The sequence below is a fragment of the Megascapheus bottae genome, chromosome 3, assembly GCF_031878675.1.
Source record: "Megascapheus bottae isolate mThoBot1 chromosome 3, mThoBot2.hap1, whole genome shotgun sequence".
NCBI lineage: Eukaryota > Metazoa > Chordata > Mammalia > Rodentia > Geomyidae > Megascapheus > Megascapheus bottae.
Genome location: NC_143511.1, coordinates 22416219 through 22436160, shown reverse-complemented (window position 1 = coordinate 22436160; position 19942 = coordinate 22416219). Strand labels below are relative to the sequence as shown.

Below are 19942 nucleotides of genomic sequence, written 5' to 3'. Positions count from 1 at the left end.
CATTATGTACCTGTTATGGCACAAAGGAAAATGCAACTGCTCTTCTTTCAGAAGTAAGCAGAGTTAAATTATAGCACAAAAACTGCACACTAACTGTGGGGTTTTAGATAACCACCACAAACTAACGGTGCGTGTATAATGGTGGTATTGATGCTTCACTATCAGGCTGGCATAAAAATAATTGAGATTGCATATATAAAGTATTAGCATGATGTCTGCCTCTCAGTATATATTTAATAAATGCCTAGGTACTTTATTAAATTCTAGGTACTTAACCTCACCAACAGATTCATTTGTTCGACAGAGAACAAACGGGAACATGATCTTGATGGTGATTCCATTAGATGGCAAGAAGGGTTACAGCAGCTGTATTCCCTGCCAGTGTTCCCCGTATGAAGATAGTGGCATGCAGATATAGAAAGAAATCTCTCCATCAGTGCTCTTGGAAGGACAGAGTGCTTGACACTGCACTATACCCTCTTACTGACAGAAGAATTACTAAGCCTTGGCCTGGCTATCTCTTTGTAATTTCCATGTTCCACAGTAAAAGCCATATAACATATGTTTTAGGTGTCTAGATCTAAGTTATAGTAAGAGAGGGGAAAGAGGTGAAGGATGCTTGGAGAGGCGGCTGTGGTTGAGTCTCAGCATGCAGCCCACAGGGGACTGTCAGGTTTACTCCTGGGTTCCACTCCATTAGATATTAATTAACATCAGCCCTGTCTTTAAACTGCCCTTGAAACTTTTTTCCATATGAAGGTATTACTGCTAACAATTTTGGGATAAGTAGAAGTATACCCTGATTCACTTTCAACAAGTATGCTTTGTAAATTGTTTTCCTTTCCCACCAGTTATACTTGCATAACTTATTTTCCCTCAAACTAATGATCCAATAGTTTTTGTTTTTGTTTTTTACAAATTATAAAAAGCTATTAAGGGTGATAAAACTCTTTCACCTCCTGGAGACAGGATTTGCTTATGCAGAGAGTATTTCTTTTTTATTGTAAGAAACCCTAAAGAGATGCTATTCTACTGTACTTCCAAGCAACAAATACTTATGAATAGATATTTTACCTGTAGAACCCTTGGAGACCTCTATAATCCAGACTCTCATTCTGTCTATGTAGACCATTTGTCAAATATTAAGTTCTTAATATATGTTACATAAATATGAGTTGATTCGTAGTGACTATACAGCATTGCCTTTCTTATGAAAATGTGTCAATGACTCTGGTTAGACCTACTACAGCAAGAATTAGTCTTACTAGACATTAGTGCTAGCATAGAATCTCAGTGTTGGACTAGAATTTTCTATGCTCATTTGACACTTGGCTCCCATTCTGGCTTCTGTCACAGATTTGGGGGTGGGAGAGTGTCCCCACAGAGGAAGCAGGATGCACTGACATGGAAACTGAATAGAACGTTGGCTGGGCTAGGACTCATTTCTATTTTAGTCACTCCCAGATGTCTGCTGCAGAGTTTTAAAAGATGTTTGGAGAGCTACATGCCCACTGGGTAGAAAGGAGGGGGAGGGGCATCCCCCCTCCCCTTATAGGACTTGCATATTTCAAGCCACACCTTAATATGCTCCTAAAAATGTGATTGATAAAGCTGTTTTGAAACTATGTTAATAATATCTCTTCCATTTACAAATTTATATTATATATAGCAGCCAGGCAAACTTAGAAAAACTCTTTGTGTATAATCAGGATCTCCTCCACCCCAAATGTGGTATGATGTAATATTTATGAAGTGTCAACCATTGAACATATGTTGACTGGTACATACACCAGATGAGCTAGAGGCCCAGTAGTAGCTCTTGTTCTCACCTAACAAGCTTTCCAGATGCTATATTTCCCTTTCATATCATTTTCAAGGTGTCTTTTAATTCTAATTCTGAAATGATGAAATAGGAAAAATGTAGGACTGTAATATTTATGGATATAGGGATGAAGTTCACTCTTTAAAAAGATGTCCAGCATTCTTTCTAAGAAGTTCTGCCATTTGGATATAGTCATATCCAAGGGTGTAGATCCAAGCCATGCTTGGTGGTATGTTCCTTTTTCCTTTCTTTTCTCCCTCCCTCCTTCCCTCTTCTCCCCTCTCCCCCCTCTCTCCTTCTCTCTCTCATCTCCCTGTCTCTCTCTCTCTGTCTTTGTATCTCTGTCTCTCAGACTCTGTCTCTGTCTGTCTCTCCCTCTCTCTTTGTTTCTCTGTCATGGGTTTTGAACTCTAGGCCTGGATGCTGTTCTGGAGCTCTTCAGATCAAGGCTAGCATTCTACCACTTAAGTCACAACACTACTTCTGGTATTCTGGTGATTAATCTGAGATAAAAGTCTCCTGGGGTTTCGTGCCTGGCTGGCTTTGAACCATAGTCCTCAGATCTAAGCCGCCTCAATAGCTAGGATTACAGGCCCGAGCCACTGACACACAGCTTCTCTTTTTTTCTTTCTCTCTCCTTCCTTCCTTTCTTTCTTCCTTCTTTCCTTCCTTCCTTCCTTCCTTCCTTCCTTCCTTCCTTCCTTCCTTCCTTCCTTCCTTCCTTCCTTGTTTTGCCAGTTCTGGGGATTGAACTCAGGGCCTGAGCACCATCCTTGGGCTTTCCCAAAGCTAGAGTTCTACCACTTGAGCCATAGCACCACTTCTGGCTTTTTCTATGTGTGCGGTACCAAGGAATCGAACTCTGGTCTTTGTGAATGCTAGATAAGCATTCTACCACTAAACTCCTAAACCCCTCTCTGTCTTTTCTTTCTCTATTTCTTTCTGTGGGAATACATGGCAGTAATATCATACAAATCTTGGGAGAAGAGGGCATCACAGGAGGAGTACAGCCTAGTGTTCAACTACATTTGGTTGAGGATGAACCACATTCACACTCAAATTCTATCATGTACTGGCTGTGTGAACTTGAGTTATTTATCTTCTCTTTACTTAAGCTGTGAGTTACGTAGCATCTCAGTTTGTTTATGTATAAAATAGGTATATGGGTAGTAACTATTGAACCTTTATGTGTATTGGCCTGTGGGCAAGATCATGGGTAATAATACCTTTTCTATAGTCCAGCTAGGTTAAAAGCTAACAAGAAATCAGACAAAGAATAGTAAGTACTGGTGGCTCAAATCTTTAATCCTAGCTAGCTAGGAGGCTGAGATCTCAAGATCAAGATTTTGAGTTAATCTGGGTCGGAACGTCTGTGAGATTCTTATCTCCAATTAAGAACCTAAAAGCTGGAGTGGAGCTGTGGCTCAAGTGGTAGAGTACTAGTCTTGAGCCCAAATGCTTAAGGACAGTGCCCAGGCAAGACAGGCACCAACAAACAAACAGGTCACTTCTGTAACTGTTGGAGGAGGCATTGAAGAATGTGGTGACACTGTGACTTCACATGCAGACCTTTCTACCAGGACAGGCTTCCCTTTGCAGGGATAGAACGCAGAATGGGCTCTCCAGAATGGGGGAGGATATTTGCATTGCATCATTTGTGCCCTTCTATTCAGTTAGTTTCTGCTCTTCAGGGTCAAAGTGAGGTAGAACTGCTGAGAGAGTTACTTTTATGGATCTTCTACCTATGGAACAAAACACCCAGAGTGAGGAAGTGTTTTCTCCTCAAGAGAATTCTGTGGGGTGAAGGAGGATGGGAAGGCATCCAGGAAGTGCTAAGTCCTGCACAAAGGACATTGATGGGTATAATCACTGCTGTCATTATTGCTGAGTGTCAAGCCTGGGGCAAGGACATAGAGGATGGCTTAATTGTAAAGAAAAGAGGAGGAACTTGGAAAAAAATCATTCTATAGGGGAAAATAAACTGTCTTGGTTATAAGATGTAAACTAAACCACAGGTCAGATATCTGTGTTTTTCAGATCCTGTTATAATTGCCCCAAGATGATAGAGTATCAAGTCTGAAAATTCTGGACAGAGTAGAAAGAGGTTGGATATAATATAATTGAATGGAAGAAGGACCTGAACTAGATTAGTATGAAACAAGAAGATGAAATGGAAGGCACAGCTTGGAAATCATAAAGATTTCTGGGTCTTAGATGCTTTGATAAATCCATGTCTATTTTCTCTGTCACTGAGATTCTTTGCTAATTGTTTAGCTCCAAATGTTCTTCTGGATTGTGTATTAGTCAGAGTTCTGAAGAAATATGCGGACAATAACTAATATAAATGGAGACTTACAATTATTTATTTAGATTTATAATATATCACTCTGTATATTATGTAAAATTGGTAGTGTAAATAATATATTTCTTACATACAGAAGGAAATTAATTTTAGGTAATCAGCTCACACTTTTGGAAGCAAAGTCCTATGTTCTCTGAATGCTAGAACCACATGCTAGCCAGCAGAATAATTAAGTTTTAGACTAATGACCTGGGTACCAGAGGACTGATGGCATGAAAGCCAGTCTAAGTGCAGGAAGAGGTGAGCTGAGACTGCCCAGCTGAAGCAGTGTGACAGGATATACAAGGGAAAATTCTATTATTCATTGTATTCTGTCCCTAGATGGTTTAAGCAATGCCCAAAGCACTGGACAGGCCAATCTGCTTTACTAAGTTCATTTACTCAAAGACTAAGCTAATCTCATCCAGAAACACCCCTCTCAGAGGTACTCTGAAACTATTTTATCTGCATTCCTTAGGGTCTACTCCAGCTGACACACAAGATTAATCATCATATGATGGCCTTTATTTTCTTAAACTAAAAAAATACAGGCCTGTGTGGAGCAGGCAAGTTCAACACTATTTACTTACAATCCTCTCATCTCATCTCAGCCCTAATTAAACCCACAGGTTCCTTGTGAGAGTGGATTGATTTCCCACTAGTTCTTTTGGCATTAAAAGAAAGAAAGATTTCCACAAATTTGGAAGGAATAGTTTTTCTTTCCATCTTCGTTAACCTTGATTTGAGTTAAATATGATCTTTGTTTAAGATTGTTTTCTCAATTACTCCTTATCATTCTCTCTCTAGAAATTTAGCATCTGAGTCATTTCTCTCTTTTCATTTGCATGCTTTCCCTCTCCCCACTTTATTTTGCAAAGTGGGTTTATAAGTCCTATAACTAAGTAGTTATTAATGATACTAAAGGCATTGATTAAGTTCTGAAAGGTTCTAGTTTGATTCACTTGATTTTAAGAGACTACCCCAGATTGGCAGGTTATTGTCTTCTTGTTTTACAAAGCATAGTAATATTAAATGATTGCCAGAGAGATATAAGAAAGGAGATGAGGAGTGTGTATATGATTATGTGGACACCATACATGAAGACTATAAGAGTAGAAAAACAGGGCTGGGAGTTTGGCCTAGTGATTGAGTGCTTACCTAGCATGCATGAAGACCGGGTTCAGTTCCTTGGTACCATATACATAGGAAAAGCCATAAGTGGTAAAAAAAAAAAAAAGCCAGAAGTGATGCTGTGGCTCAAGTGGTAGAGCCTTGAGAAAGTTCAAGGACTGGCAAAAAAAAAAAAGGTGCAGGAAAACACAGAAGATTTGTGTGAGAGAAAAAAGCAAACGCCATCGAAGAAGAAACGACAAAATATGCTGGTGTTATGTGTTTAAACTGAGTTTACTTGGGAGGTTTTGGGAAATGGTAACTCTGACTCTGACAGGTAATGTTTAGGAAAAAAAACATAAGATATTAGTGAACATGCTTATTAGATCAAATGCTGTCATAGTCTTTATGAATGGAAGATCCTGTAGATTAGTTTCAATGTCATCTCATTTACATGCCTTTTTTTTTTTGTACTGGTCAGGGGGTTTGAATTCAGGATTTGTACTCTGTTCCTGAGCTTCTTGTTTAAAGCTAATGGTATACCAATGGAGCCACTGCTCTACTCCTAGATTTTTGGTGATTAAGTGGAGTTAAGAGTCTCACAGACTTGCTCATCCAGATCCTCCGATCTCAATCCCCAGTACCTGAATGCTTATCATTTTTAATAAGTGGACGTTGAGACTCAACCTCTGTGATGAAAGAGGACTGTTCTTTTATCTTTAATATAATTTTATTGTTATTACTTAGGTGTTGTACACAAGGGTTAACATTTCATAAGTCAAGTTATGAGTACAATACTTCATTTCTTAATTCCTTCTCTTTCTCCCACATTGGAGAACTGATTTAATTATGGCTCAGTTGATTGGAAAAGGGAACCCGCTACATCATTTAAAAAAAAATTTCTTCCTGACCATATTAAACAAGCTCTTAGTACTGTAAGGCTAATGATACAATGAACTCTGTTTTGATGTTTAAATCAATGTGTATTTCACGATAATGGATCTCTAGCTGAGTAAGCCTGTATTTGGTTCAAAATGTTATCTACGTAGAAACCACTGACTTTCATGTAAACCAGGAAGATGTCAATCATTGTGACAGCTTGAAACCTTCACATTCTGGACAAAAACTAGAGCTCCTGTCAGAGCAGTGACCCCAAGTTTGAAAATCAATGTCATCTTGTTCTTCCTCTCGAGTTTATCTTTGCCTTTGAGTTTCTTTCCACAGCATGCGCTAAGTGGTTTTATTGTTGGATTTTAGGGTTTGGCACAATATTCCATCCTCTTTTATGGTTATTATGACAATAAACGAACGATCGGATGGCTGAACTTCCGGCTACCACTGTCTTATTTCCTGGTGGGGATAATGTGCATCGGATACAGCTTTCTGGTTGTCCTCAAAGCGTAAGTTTTACTTGTCTCTTGGGAAGTACACAGTGATTTTTGGAATCAAAGGGGGAGGTAATTTGAGAACTGGATGCAATTTTGTTCTTATTTCATGTCTAGTGGATGCAGTCTTGGAGAAATGAAATGTAGTTTTAATATCAGTACAAATACTAGGTAGTAATGTTCTCCAAAACAGAAGGGTTGAGCAAGAACCCAGACTTTTGAGTAACCCTCATGGGTGTCTATGGTAGTGCCTATCTTATGCTTTAAGTACTGTACATTTTTGCAAAGGGCCTTTTTGTATTCAAGGTATCGATCAAGGGTGCCAAGACAAGGGAGAAGCTCTTGAACTTTTGCATGAAGAATGCCTTGTGATGCAGAATCAGCTCAGAAGGCAGACACTAATCTGTGTTCCATTTTTAAGCCAGTATAATCATTCATCCAAAAACAAAATGAGCTTTATAAGTTGGCAAAAATGAATGAGACCCAGTGAGACCATCAACGTCACTTGTATAATCATAATTTGTCATGGGAAATGATTTATTAGAGTAGAGGAAAGAATTTCACTTGATTAAAAAAATGTCATTTTTCCTTTACTGCCTAAAATGTACTTATAATACCCACATAAAGACACTACAGAAACCTAGCACATTTATGTGAGACTATGAAAGAAAATCATCCTTTAGGTAATTTTTCTGAACTAGATGAGAAGGGCTAAAACATCTCAATGTAGGGCCATGTTCTTTTGACTGTAGATACATCATGATATCATAAACTCTATTTTGATGTTTAAATGAAACATTTTGCCTCCCTGTGAGCATATCCTCTGTCTGAGAGTTTAGGAAGGGTTAAGATATCCACTCAGGCAAAGAAGAAGCTCTCTAGTATTAACTATGATATGTTGTATGTTCTATCTTTATCTCAGTTGCTTGCTCCTCCAAAATAAAACAGTCAGATTTAGTTTTAAGGGTCTTTTCAGGAATTGAAACAAAAGCATGTATTGAAGATTGCATATCCAAGATATTTATTGATTTGCTCAAATGTAATCAGAGCTCTAAATTGTAGGCCTCATGTCTAAAATATATTAACAGCTCAAAAATTGAATCACTCCAAAATTAATCTCCAAAGAAACAACCATCACATTAAAAGATGAGCCAAAGACTTAAAGAGAGTCTTTCTGAAGAAGAAATAAGAATGGCCTATCAACACATGAAGAAATGCTTGACATCTCTGGCTATAAAAGAAATGCAAATCAAAACAACTCTAAGATTCCACCTCACTCCAGTTAGAATGGCCAGGATCAAGAAATCTAATTGCCGGGGCCTCCCGGCAGCAAATTGGGGTTCCTGAAATAAGGGGCAGGGACTGGAAAAATTAGAAGAGAGACAAACACATCGGGTCCAGGAGGTCTGCAGCCCAAGCAAAAACTGCCGCCCCGTTTATTCTTAACACAAAGTTTTTATCCCCTCCCGAGACCAGGGCCCTCCCAGGTGTTACATCCAGATCGTTAATCAGGGAGCTGTTGAGGGTTACATTCATATGGTAAATCTCAGATCAATTGAACAGGAGAAGGCCAAAAAACAATAAGACAATCAAGCAATTATCTGATGCAAATCAAAGTACAGTTTGTTTCCACTCTTGCTCCCGACATATCCCCCGTCTTTATTTTTAAAAGAAACACAAGTGCAATTTCTATTCTTTTCACTATCTCTAATATCTCATTATCCTGTCTCACTTTCCAAAAATGACTGGTCCCTTCATCTAAAGGGGATAGATGGGCGGAGATTCGGCTTCTGTGACTTCTTCAAGCTGACTCAGGGGCGTTGTCTCTGTGCTTGACCAGGGACCTTAAAAAGCCTAGCCTATTTATTAGGGATTGCAAGGATTAGATATCAGGAATAATAATTTACTCCAAACTAGAGATCATATTTGACATTTAACAACTGCACAAACCATCTTTGGCTACAATAGTGTAGTTACATAGCACCCATTTGCAAAAGCCTTTTCTTGATTGTCTGGGGAACTAAATTTCTGCAACCTTAACAATGCTTCAGTTGTCAGATCTAAACAGATTAATAGAGACACAAGTCTCAGATCCACAAACTTTTCCTGAATTTGTGGCTGGTGTCAAAAATAAATAAATAAATAAATAAATAAAAATTTTGCTCAATTAGGGCTTTAAACTATCCACTATCACAGAAGATTGACAAGTTCCTGCCCAGTTATGAAAGGCACGGGCATTAGTAAGGCATGCTTACAAACTATTCTATGACCTCCCGGCTCTGATTAATTTGATCGGCCAAGCACAAGTGACTAAGATCTGACACCATCTCTGCCATCCAAGCAGAGGCTTTCTGCGTCGTGTCCCAGTAGAGTTTCCCCACACAGGGATAAATGTCCCATTGGCAATTCACTTGCTTAGTTGCTGGACTTGAACTCAGGGCCTGGGCACTGTCCCTCAGCTCTCCAGCTCAAGGCTAGCACCCTGCCACTGTGAGTCCTGAGCTTGGTGCTTGAGTGCTGTCCCCCAGCTGTTCAGCTCAGAGCTAGCACTCTGCGGCTTCAAGCTCCAAAGCAACTCTGCCTTAATAGCACTCTGCTGCCAGATTAGACACCACAATCTCACAGGGACTTTGCTTTGCCCGGGGTTGGCTCAAAACTGCAGTTTTCAGATCAGTGAGTCCTACAAACGGCCAAGTATCTCCAATTAGAGCAACAAGGTGGTAGACACAGAAATAGTCTCTAAGCATGAGCTTACCTAGAACCTGGAAAAGGCCAAAGTTACATCTGAATAAGGATTGCTGTTCTTCTCCAATGGGCTAGCTGGAAGTTACAAGAGCAAGCTGAAATAGCAATTAAGCAATTACTTTGGTAGTCCTGATTTTCCTTTTCTCTCTTTCTTTAAACATTTAAGACAACTTCACTTTCAAATATTGTTTAGAAACCCATTTCCAATGTTCTTAAAAACTTTTGCTGATACTGGCTTAAACAATCAACACCTTAGCCTTTATTTGCAATTGAAAAACCTTTAAGGGCACAAAGAACTCCTTCTGCCTTCATGCCCCCTAGGGCTCAAGGCACTCCTCTTGCCTTTTAGAAAAGGGCTTTTTTTTTTTTTTTTTTTTTTTTTTTTTTTGCAGTTTAGATTACTGTCTAAAACTCCAACAACAGTTTAAACTCAAATAACAGTTTTTCCCTAATGCAAGAACTATAGACATCAGTGCACCAAAAGTCTAAGTCTGGAATTAGTTTCCTTCCTTTTTTAAAATACACCCAATTGCAGAGATAAACTTTTAAACATTCCTTTAAAATACTAATCACATTATCCACATTTTACCATCAGATTTCTAGTGTCAGTTTGCAAGAAAGGACAGGCAAAGTTTCTGACGTTAATGAACAATTTTACATTTAAATCTCTAATACATGTTTCCAAACTTTAACTTAAAGTAATAAATCCCAAATTCCCTAACACCTCTGAGCTGAACAGGATACAATGTTTACAATGTAAACAGCTGTATGCCCTGCAATAAAATGCAGATTTCAGGATCTAGAAAAATATTTACCAGTTTTTTTTTTTTTTTAAGACAACACAATAATTCTTTGAGACATTGTAAAACATCCAAACCTAATATTTTTCTTGAAGTTTTAAGCTTAGATTTACCCAATTGTCTTTGTGTTTAAGTATAAATTTATCCTTTTTTTTTTTTTCAGCATGCTGACAATTTAACCTTGAACATGTTCACTCACTCATTCACACACATTCATACTCAAAGATCATAAAGCGCACAAAATTAATATCGGCCGTTCAATTTCCGGAAGTTTGTGTCAAGAGAGTTTTGCCAATTTTACTCTTACAGGTGAGAACCAGGTTCGAAACAAAACTTTTTGCAAGGCAACTTAGCTGGAATTTATTTTTCCAGGGCTTGTTACAACTGCAGACATGGGGGAGCGGCCATGCTAGGCCCAGAAATGTTCAAATAAATAACAAGGATGTGTGCTTGAGTACGCACAGAAAAACCATAAGGACCCACACTTAGAAATGGTACCAATTTTAAAGACAAAAACTGGACAAAGAAAAATATGTAACATGAACAAGACAGAGAAGCGGAGACTTTTAAATAATCAGACATTGACATATAACAAGAAAATTGGACTCAATCAGATACACTTAACAGCTATTTTTAGATTTAGACATGTCTTGCTGGTGGGACTCTCAGGTATGCCTTGATATTGACAAGAAACTCAGAAGGGGAAGGGGGGTCAAGGCGTCCCTTGACCACCCAGGCCTCTATTTTAGGCCCACAGTGCACCCCTTTTTTTTTTTTTAAATAAAATAAAATAAAATAGAATAAAAAAAATAAAACAAAACACAGACATACATGGGGTCGGCCGACTTCTACTTACCTCTGGAGGCCTTTGCTTTTCACCTGGGCATCTTTTACAAAAAAGGTTATTAAGAAGAGGGATGGTAAAGACAAAATAATGTCACATATTAAATTGTGTAGAGTCAATGAATATGTTAAAAGGTCCCTACATAATAGTAAAAGGAGGAGAAACACAGCTCATATGAATGTGTGGAACAAGTGGATCAGTAGCAGTCCCAATAGACATGCACAAATAACTCAGGTCCTTTCCACGTCGCAGGATGCACCACTGGAGGGTTGGGGGTGTAGGCCCAGTGAGTCGCTGCTTGGATGGCCACTGTCACTCTCCACGATCCGAACGCAGCGTTCAGGCAGCCAGCGGGCGTCATTTTCTCCTTGTGAAAAAACACATACATGCCCTCGACCCCAGGTTAGAACAGGATTGGGTCCATGCCAAGCACCAGTTAGGGGATCCTTCCACTTTACTAAGGCAAAAGCACGCTGCTCTCTTTTTTCCCAGAATCGCTGAGCAGCAGATAAATTATTTGAATCCAAATTCAAAAAATTTAAAACAAATAAAGCATGATTAAGTATATTCACAGGGGTAGCGGGATACGACTCCCCTTTCTGTATTTTAGCAATTTGATGTTTTAATAATCCATTAGCTCTCTCCACGATGCCTTGACCTTGAGGATTGTAAGGAATGCCTGTAATATGAGTGATATTATAGGAACGGCAGAAGGATTGAAATGCTCGGCTTGCATAGCCAGGGCCATTATCTGTTTTTATTTGCGAGGGAATCCCCATCACAGCAAAGCATCGAATGCAGTGAGAAATACAATGTTTAGTGGCTTCCCCAGCAAGGGGGGTGGCCAAGATAAAATTAGAATAAGTATCTACAATAACATGAACATATTTTAATCGGCCAAATGATGGAACATGCGTGACATCCATCTGCCAAATGTGATTAGAAAGCAGTCCTCGTGGATTTATACCTAAATGGGGGGCTGGTGAAAAAGGGACACAGTTGGAGCAAGTCTTAACTATTTGCCTCGCTGCTTCCCTAGATAATTTGAACTGTCGGCGCAAGGCTCGACTGTTTTGATGGTGGATGGCATGTGACTGCTTAGCAAGTTCAACCTGAGTTAAGTAAACTCTGGTGGCAGAGTCAGTGACCGCATTGCCTTCACTTAAAGGGCCAGGAAGATTAGTGTGAGCTCGAACAAAGCCAAAAAAACAGGGGTGGTTGCGAGAACAAAGCAAAGTTTGTATTTGGCGAAATTGGGTCTGAATATTGGAGTTAGTAGTTCCAATAAAGGGAACAGTTTCTATGACTTGAAGAGCACGAATTACATATTGACTGTCTGAGTATAAGTTAAAGGGCTCGTCTTGTAACAGGACGAGTGCCTGTAAAACAGCCTCTAACTCCACCTCTTGGGCGGAGGAAAAACCTGTAACCCAAGATTGAGTTTTCCCATTAATGGTCAAAGCAGCCGTTCCATTTGAGGATCCATCTGTAAATACCAAAGCGGCAGAAGATAAAGGCGAGGCCTGTACTATGGAAGGAAATAGAAACGTATGACACGCAGCAAATTGGAGAAGTTTGTTAGACGGGTAGTGATGCAAAATTTTTCCCGTATAATTGGCCCAAGCAATGGCCCAAGGATCGCAATGGGCGAATAGCCAATCTTGTTGTTGTAAATTATATGGGACACAGATAAAATGAGGTTCCTGACCTAAATATTTACGGGAATCCACTCGGCACATGTGTATCAGATTAGCTACCAATTCGTAGTAGGGGGTCAGCACTTTGCCGGGTGTTGATGGTAGATAAAGCCATAAAAGTGGGCCATCCTGCCACAATACAGCAGTTGGGGAGTGAGAAGTAGCTAAAATGTAAACTCCCCAGGGTTTAGAATAGTCACAATAGGTCATTTGTTGCTGGGAAATTGCCTTTTCTACAATTTGGATGGCCCTCCTGGCGTCAGGATTTAATTCGCGCAAGGATGTAGGGTTGGTATCTCCTTTTAAGAGATCAAAGAGGGGTTTTAACTCTCCTGTGGAGAGCTTTAGATAAGGCCGAAGCCAATTTATATCTCCTAAGAATTGCTGAAAATCATGAAGAGTTCTTAAGTGTGAAGTTTTTAATTGTATTTTTTGGCTTTTAAAATAGTGTGGGCCTAATATATGGCCTAGATATGTAAAAGGCGGGTGTTCCTGAACCTTTTCAGCTGCTATTACAAGGCCAAAGAGGCTCAGATCCTGCTTTAGTTGTCCAAAGGCTTGTCGTACGACGATAGGGTCAGAACAAGCCAACAAGATGTCATCCATATAATGAACAATATAAACAGAAGAAAATTTTTCACGAGTGGAAGAAATGGCTCTAGCCACAAAACTTTGACATAAAGTTGGGCTATTTGCCATGCCCTGTGGGAGCACAAGCCAGTGATATCGCTTCATGGGTTCTTTAAAATTAACAGAGGGGACACTGAAGGCAAAGCGCTTACAGTCTTGAGGCGCCAGGGGTATAGTATAGAAACAATCCTTCAAATCTATAATAATCTTATAAGTATCCTTTGGGATTGCCATGGGTGAAGGCAAGCCAGGCTGTAGGGCCCCCATCAGTTCCATTGTGGCATTTATTTTTCTCAAATCCTGTAACAGCCTCCATTTACCTGACTTTTTCTTTATAACAAAAATTGGAGAATTCCATGGAGAGTTAGAAGGGGCCACATGCCCCAAGTCCAGCTGCTCCTGTACCAGCTGCTGTACTGCAATGATCTTTTCTAGTGAAAGAGGCCACTGTTCAACCCATACCGGTCGTTCAGAGAGCCAATTTATGGGATCAGCATGAGGGGGAGGGCAAACGACAGCTCCCGTCAAGGGATACCCCAATCCTTGTCTCGTAGGGTGAGACTGGGGTTGGAGTGGCTCTAGCTCCCCCTGTGCTGCTCGGCCTAGTCCCCTAAAGGGGAGGAGGCCTTGATCAAGTAACTGCTTAGTGACCGCAGCACTAGGACTAAACATATACACTCCCATTTTTTCCATGATATCACGACCCCATAAATTAATTGGCAGATGATCCAAGACAAATGGCTGAAAATGACCAGAGTGCCCTTCCTCATCTCTCCAAACAAGGATCGCACTGCTCTGCTGTGGGTCAGTTGCTTGCCCAACCCCCTGTAGGGAAGTCATAGAGGTTGTCAGGGGCCATTGGGCTGGCCAATGTTTTTTAGATATCACAGACACATCTGCTCCAGTGTCTAATATTCCTTTAAAGGGCTTTTCTTGTATAAATATAGTCATCTCAGGCCTCTCTTGTTTTATGCTTTGTACCCAATAGATATCAGAAGATCTAAATCCTCTCTGTCCACATGGGGAATTAGCAGTCTCCCCGGGAGGTAAAGGCACAAGTATTAATTGTGCTAATTTTTGACCGGCTGGGATCGATACCACGTGTTTCGGGGCAGAGGCCATAACTTTGATTTCTCCAGTAAAATCCTGGTCAATTTTGCCAGGTGTAATCTGTATCCCTTTAAGGGCTGAGCTACTTCGCCCTAACAGCAATCCAGCCACTCCCGGGGGAAGGGGGCCGAAGACCCCCGTGGGGAGAGCTTGTGTCCCCATCTCTGGGGTCAATACTGAGCAGGTGGAGGAACAGAGGTCCAATCCTGCACTTCCTGGGGTGGCACGGAGGAGGCTGGAGACTGATCTTGGGGGGTTGTTAGAAGATGCACTTGTGGCCGAGAAGAGGGAGGGACTGCCCCATGGTTTTGCGGGGCCAGGGGCTGGCCCCTCCTCCAGTTTCCCGAAAGCGGGCGGCCATTGCGATCTGTTCTTGACCTGCAATCTTTAGCCCAGTGCTTCCCTTTACCACAGCGTGGACATGTGCCAGGTGATTTTTCTCTCTTTTGCCTGGCCTGGCATGGGCATTGCGTCATCCAATGTCCTATTTGTCCACAAGAGAAGCAACGCCCTGGGGGTCTAGCAGCCCGAGAATGCCGCTGACCTCTATATTTTAGAGACTCAGTAACAGTCTTTCCTTGAGGAGCGGCGGCTAAAGTAAGGCCTTGTACATGGGAGGGTCCAATATCAGCACACAGTGAAATAAAGTCCGTGATTCCTCCCTTATTCCTATGGGGTCTGATAGCTGCCTGACAGGCGGCGTTGGCATTTTCATAGGCTATGTGTCTAACTATAATCTCCCTTGCATTCTCATCTTGTACTAGGCGGTCTGCAGTCTCCATTAATCGAGACAAAAATTCTAAATAAGGCTCATTTGGTCCTTGTTTAACTTCTACTAGATTTTTTGTACGATTGGAATTGCGTAACTTTTTCCAAGCCTCTCTCGCCGCAGCATTTATTTGTAAATAGGCCTCCTTTGCATAACCCAATTGATCTTTGGTGTTTTTATAGGTTCCCTCTCCTAACAACTGATCAACAGTGTAAGGCAGGTTCTTAGACCTATTTGTTTCAATTTTAGCCCGACACTGTGCAGTGAACTCTGTCTCCCATAATAAGTACTCTCCCGCACTAAGGCATGCTCTGGCAAGCCGCTTCCAGTCATTTGGGCATGCAATACCAGCACACGCGGCCTCCAATATTGCTTGAGTAAAAGGGGCAGTTGGCCCATATTGGGAGCAGGCATTTTTTAAATCCTGTAATAGTTTAACAGGAACAGGTTGATGGTATACTTGTTCATCATGATCAACTAAACTAGGGAAGCATCGAGGCCCTGAAATACCTTCCCTCTCTCTAGCAGCCTGAGTCAGGTTTAATTGCGATGCACTGTGCCTGGTTGTAGTGCCTGTTAAAAGGGACTTGTTGCTAGGGCCTTTAGGCTTGCCTAAAGGTTGAGAAAGGGATTGAGGCCGTAAGGCTGCAGCCGGAGGCGGTGGGTGTGAGGGGTAAGGTTTAGAATCAGACACCATAGTGGCCTGAGGGTCATATTTCTTTCCTACTTCTGAGGGGGCTCTCTGCTCTGTCCCCATTTTCGATAGAAAATGTAGGATTTCTTCTAACTTCTCCATCGTAGCCATTCGGCCCTCCATTGACTCATCATAACTTTCCTCCTTGGTATTCAAACCTGAATTCTGATACTCAATATCTACTGGTTGTTGTTCCGTTTGCAAGATCTCACTTAGACTCTCTTGGGCTGCGGCATATGGCTCAGCCTCAGGTTCTTCAGAAGGGTCCTTTAACTCATAAAGTTCCCTTAATTCAAGATTAAATTCAGCATCTTCATGTAGAGGATCTATGTATTTACTTACTAAATTCCATACAGTAGTAGCCTCTATTGGGGTCTTTTCGGGGCCATATACCTCATAATAATCTTGAATTCTTTTTCCTATCCGCTGCCAGGCTTTTTGGAATGCCTCCTCTACAGACCTCGGGCATGCCTCCTCGAGAAATTGTAGGAAGCTCTGAAGCACCCCCTCTTCCACCCACGTTCCGTGGGCTTCAAATAGGCCTGTTAAGATCGGTAGAAATAACTCATGGCTATTAGCTTGACCCATAATTATTACTCCTGACTATACTCTCTTAATAGTCCTACGATGTGTTACTCACCACAGGGAGGGGTCCTTCACCTTCGTCCCAGATTTTCAGGGTCCCTGTTCGGGCGCCAGATGCCGGGGCCTCCCGGCAGCAAATTGGGGTTCCTGAAATAAGGGGCAGGGACTGGAAAAATTAGAAGAGAGACAAACACATCGGGTCCAGGAGGTCTGCAGCCCAAGCAAAAACTGCCGCCCCGTTTATTCTTAACACAAAGTTTTTATCCCCTCCCGAGACCAGGGCCCTCCCAGGTGTTACATCCAGATCGTTAATCAGGGAGCTGTTGAGGGTTACATTCATATGGTAAATCTCAGATCAATTGAACAGGAGAAGGCCAAAAAACAATAAGACAATCAAGCAATTATCTGATGCAAATCAAAGTACAGTTTGTTTCCACTCTTGCTCCCGACATCTAATAACAACAGATGCTGGAGGGGATGTGGCCAGGAGGGATCACTACTACACTGTTAGTGGGAGCGCAAACTCATTCAACCACTATGGAAAGCAGTATGGCAGTTCCTCGAAAGACTAAACATAGAGCTCCTCTATGATCCAGCAATTCCACTACTTGGCATTTACCCAACCGTCCAGAAACAAGGGCATACTAAATTCACTAGCACAATGATGTTCATTGCAGCACTATTTACCATAGCAAAGATATGGAACCAACCCAGATGTCCCTCAGTTGATCAACAAGAGGTGATATTTATACACAATAGAATGTTATGCTGCTGTCAGAAAGAACAACATCACCCCATTTGTAAGGAAATGGAAAGACTCAGAAAAAAATCCTATTAAGTGAAGTAAGCCAGACTCAAAGGAACTTAGGCTCAATGGTTTCCCTCATTTGTCATAATCAGTAGAAACTTTGGGCTCTCCTAACAGAGATTTACAATAGAACAAAACCTAGATACATAAAGCCATATAGTATGAAGCTAAATGAAAGGACCTCCAGGATATAGAAACAAAAGCCATATAATGAGTGATTGTTATCCTTAATGTACTATGTTATCTGTTATCTTTTTTGCTGTCCCTTGGTAATCTCATATTGTTACAGTATTTCACCTTGTTATCTGATATATTGGGTATATGCTTATTTGGTTATTTGAAATAGAATAGGGAAGAGGGGAGAACAAGATGAGGGGCAGAGGTTGGGGAGGGAAATGGGGATCAAGACTTGAGAAAGGGTATCAATGTTTGTGAAGTAATTTACCTTCTATCTGGTGAATATAATGTAACCCTTCTATTAATTACAATAAAATATATGGAAAAAAGAATAATCAAATTGTAAAAAAATAAGATATTTTTTGGTCTTTGGATCATTTTATTTGGCTGGAATCAAAAGTGAGAAGCACCACTTCTACTGCTGGGTCTCATGTATCGTTTCTGTGTTGTTCATTTAGTGTCCAGAGCCTTTAGTATATGAGTATGTGTTTGCATGCCTTATTCCTATACTTAGTTGTGTGTGTGTGTGTGTGTGTGTGTGTGTGTGTGTGTGTGTGTGCACCTGTGTGTGTCTGTGTGCAATGTTGAGGATGGAATCCAAAACCTCCTTCATGTGAGGCAGTAGGCAAACCATCACTACCAGGCAAGCTAGCCTGCCTAGACTCACTTCTCAGGTCTATTGGATATATATTTATAGAATCACTAATGAACTACTCTTCCTGCTTGCCTCTACTCTCCCCTCCCCTCCCCTCCTGCTCCTCCTCTTCGTCCTCCTCCTCCTACTCCTCCTCGTCCTCCTCCTCCTCGTTTCTGTCTCTGTCTCTTTCTCTTTTTCTCTCTGATGGTACAAGTTGAACTTGGGCTTTGAACTTTTTAGGCATGTGTTCTACTCTGTGAGCCATGTCCCCCGTCCTTTTTGTTTTACTTTTCAGATAGATGCTTGTGTACTTTTTGACTGGGCTGGCCTCACACCAGAATCTTCCCATTATGCTTCCTGTGCACTTGGGATTGTAGGCAAACCCTACCACAACACCATAGCTGACTTGTTCTTTGAGATAAGGTCTCACTGACCTTTTTTGCCTGACTGTCCTCTAACCATGATCCTCCTATCTGCCTACCAAGTAGCTGGAAAGATGGATATGACCTACTGTACTCAGTGCCTGCTTTATGTGTCTGACAGAGGTGTAGCAGGTGTGAGTACTACACATGACAAGAGAAGATGAATGGAAAAAGTATTTGGAAAGTATTCTCCACTTTATTAGGATTATAAGCCATAGTCTTACTGAGAAATGAAACTAAGTCAGCAATGTGGATGTTGAGGTAAATGTAGATGGAAGACTGAAGTTCAAGAGGATATTGTTAGCATATTCTAAGAGTTTCACTGTTCTTAGAGCATGGATTGAAGGGTGGAGCACTCTTCCTGGGTTTAATTCCCACCACTACACAGAAAAGACAGTCACAAATGAGTATACAGTTGTGCATTTATATATACAATTGATAGATTTGTGCTTAATGCAGTGTATCCAAAGCAAACTTGAACAAGTCAAAACAAATATATAATTCAAATTTTTCTAGTAGCCATATTAAAACCACAAACAAGTCTGAGTAGCATGCTTTCAGCTTAGGGTTCCCCAAATAATATCTTCTCAACATGTAATCATTATAAAATTATTACTGATTTTTTTTCCAGAGCTAAGAATCAAATTCAAGGCCCTGCATGTACTTCCACTGAGCTAAATCCTTGATCCTTATTACAGAGCTTTTATTGTTTTTTTTGGGGGGGTAGGGTAGGAGAATAAAGTAGTTGTAACCTGTTGTGTATTGCTCTTATCACTTTTTTTTTTGTTTTGCAGTACCGAGGTTTGAACCCAGGGCTTTGAGTTTGTAAGCACACCTCTAGCTACTAGTCACATTTCAGAGGATCGGTAACTACATGCTCTGATGAGGATTACACTGGGCAAGTTAGCTCTAGATATAATAGCTGACCTTCCTCTTCATTCTGCCCACAAATGAACTGCATCTTTTGTCTGGTTAAACAATCAGAGCCCCTCAGAGACCCAAGTCCAATATTTTTACCTCTTAGAGATTCTTTTCATTGAAGATGACAATGTTAGCCATTTGTAATGGCAAATGTTAGGCCCCACAATAGTCAATGGAACAGGATGCCTCCTCTTCAAAATACATTTGAAGCTGGGTGCTGGTAGCTTAAGTCTATAATTCTAATTACCGAGAAGGCTGAGATCTGAGGATCATGGTTTGAAGGCAGCCTGAGGCTGGCTTATCTCCAATAGACTATACAAAAACAGTGGAGGTGGAGTTGTGGCTCAAGTAGAGTGATAGCCTTGAGCATGAAGAAGCCCACAGACAGCACCCAGGCCCTGAGTTCAGCACTGGCCAAAACAAAACAAAAAAAGCCCCCCAAACA

At 40.9% G+C, this 19942-nt stretch overlaps 1 protein-coding gene across 1 annotated transcript in view; it reads left to right on the top strand.

The window, feature by feature from the left end:
* Tmc1 (transmembrane channel like 1) overlaps positions 1-19942 on the top strand; it is a 152464-nt gene that overhangs the window by 80728 nt on the left and 51794 nt on the right. Inside the window, exon 9 of the mRNA XM_090329065.1 lies at positions 6531-6673. Coding sequence (XP_090185191.1) covers positions 6531-6673 — 143 coding nt within the window. The remainder of the gene's footprint in view (positions 1-6530; positions 6674-19942) is intronic.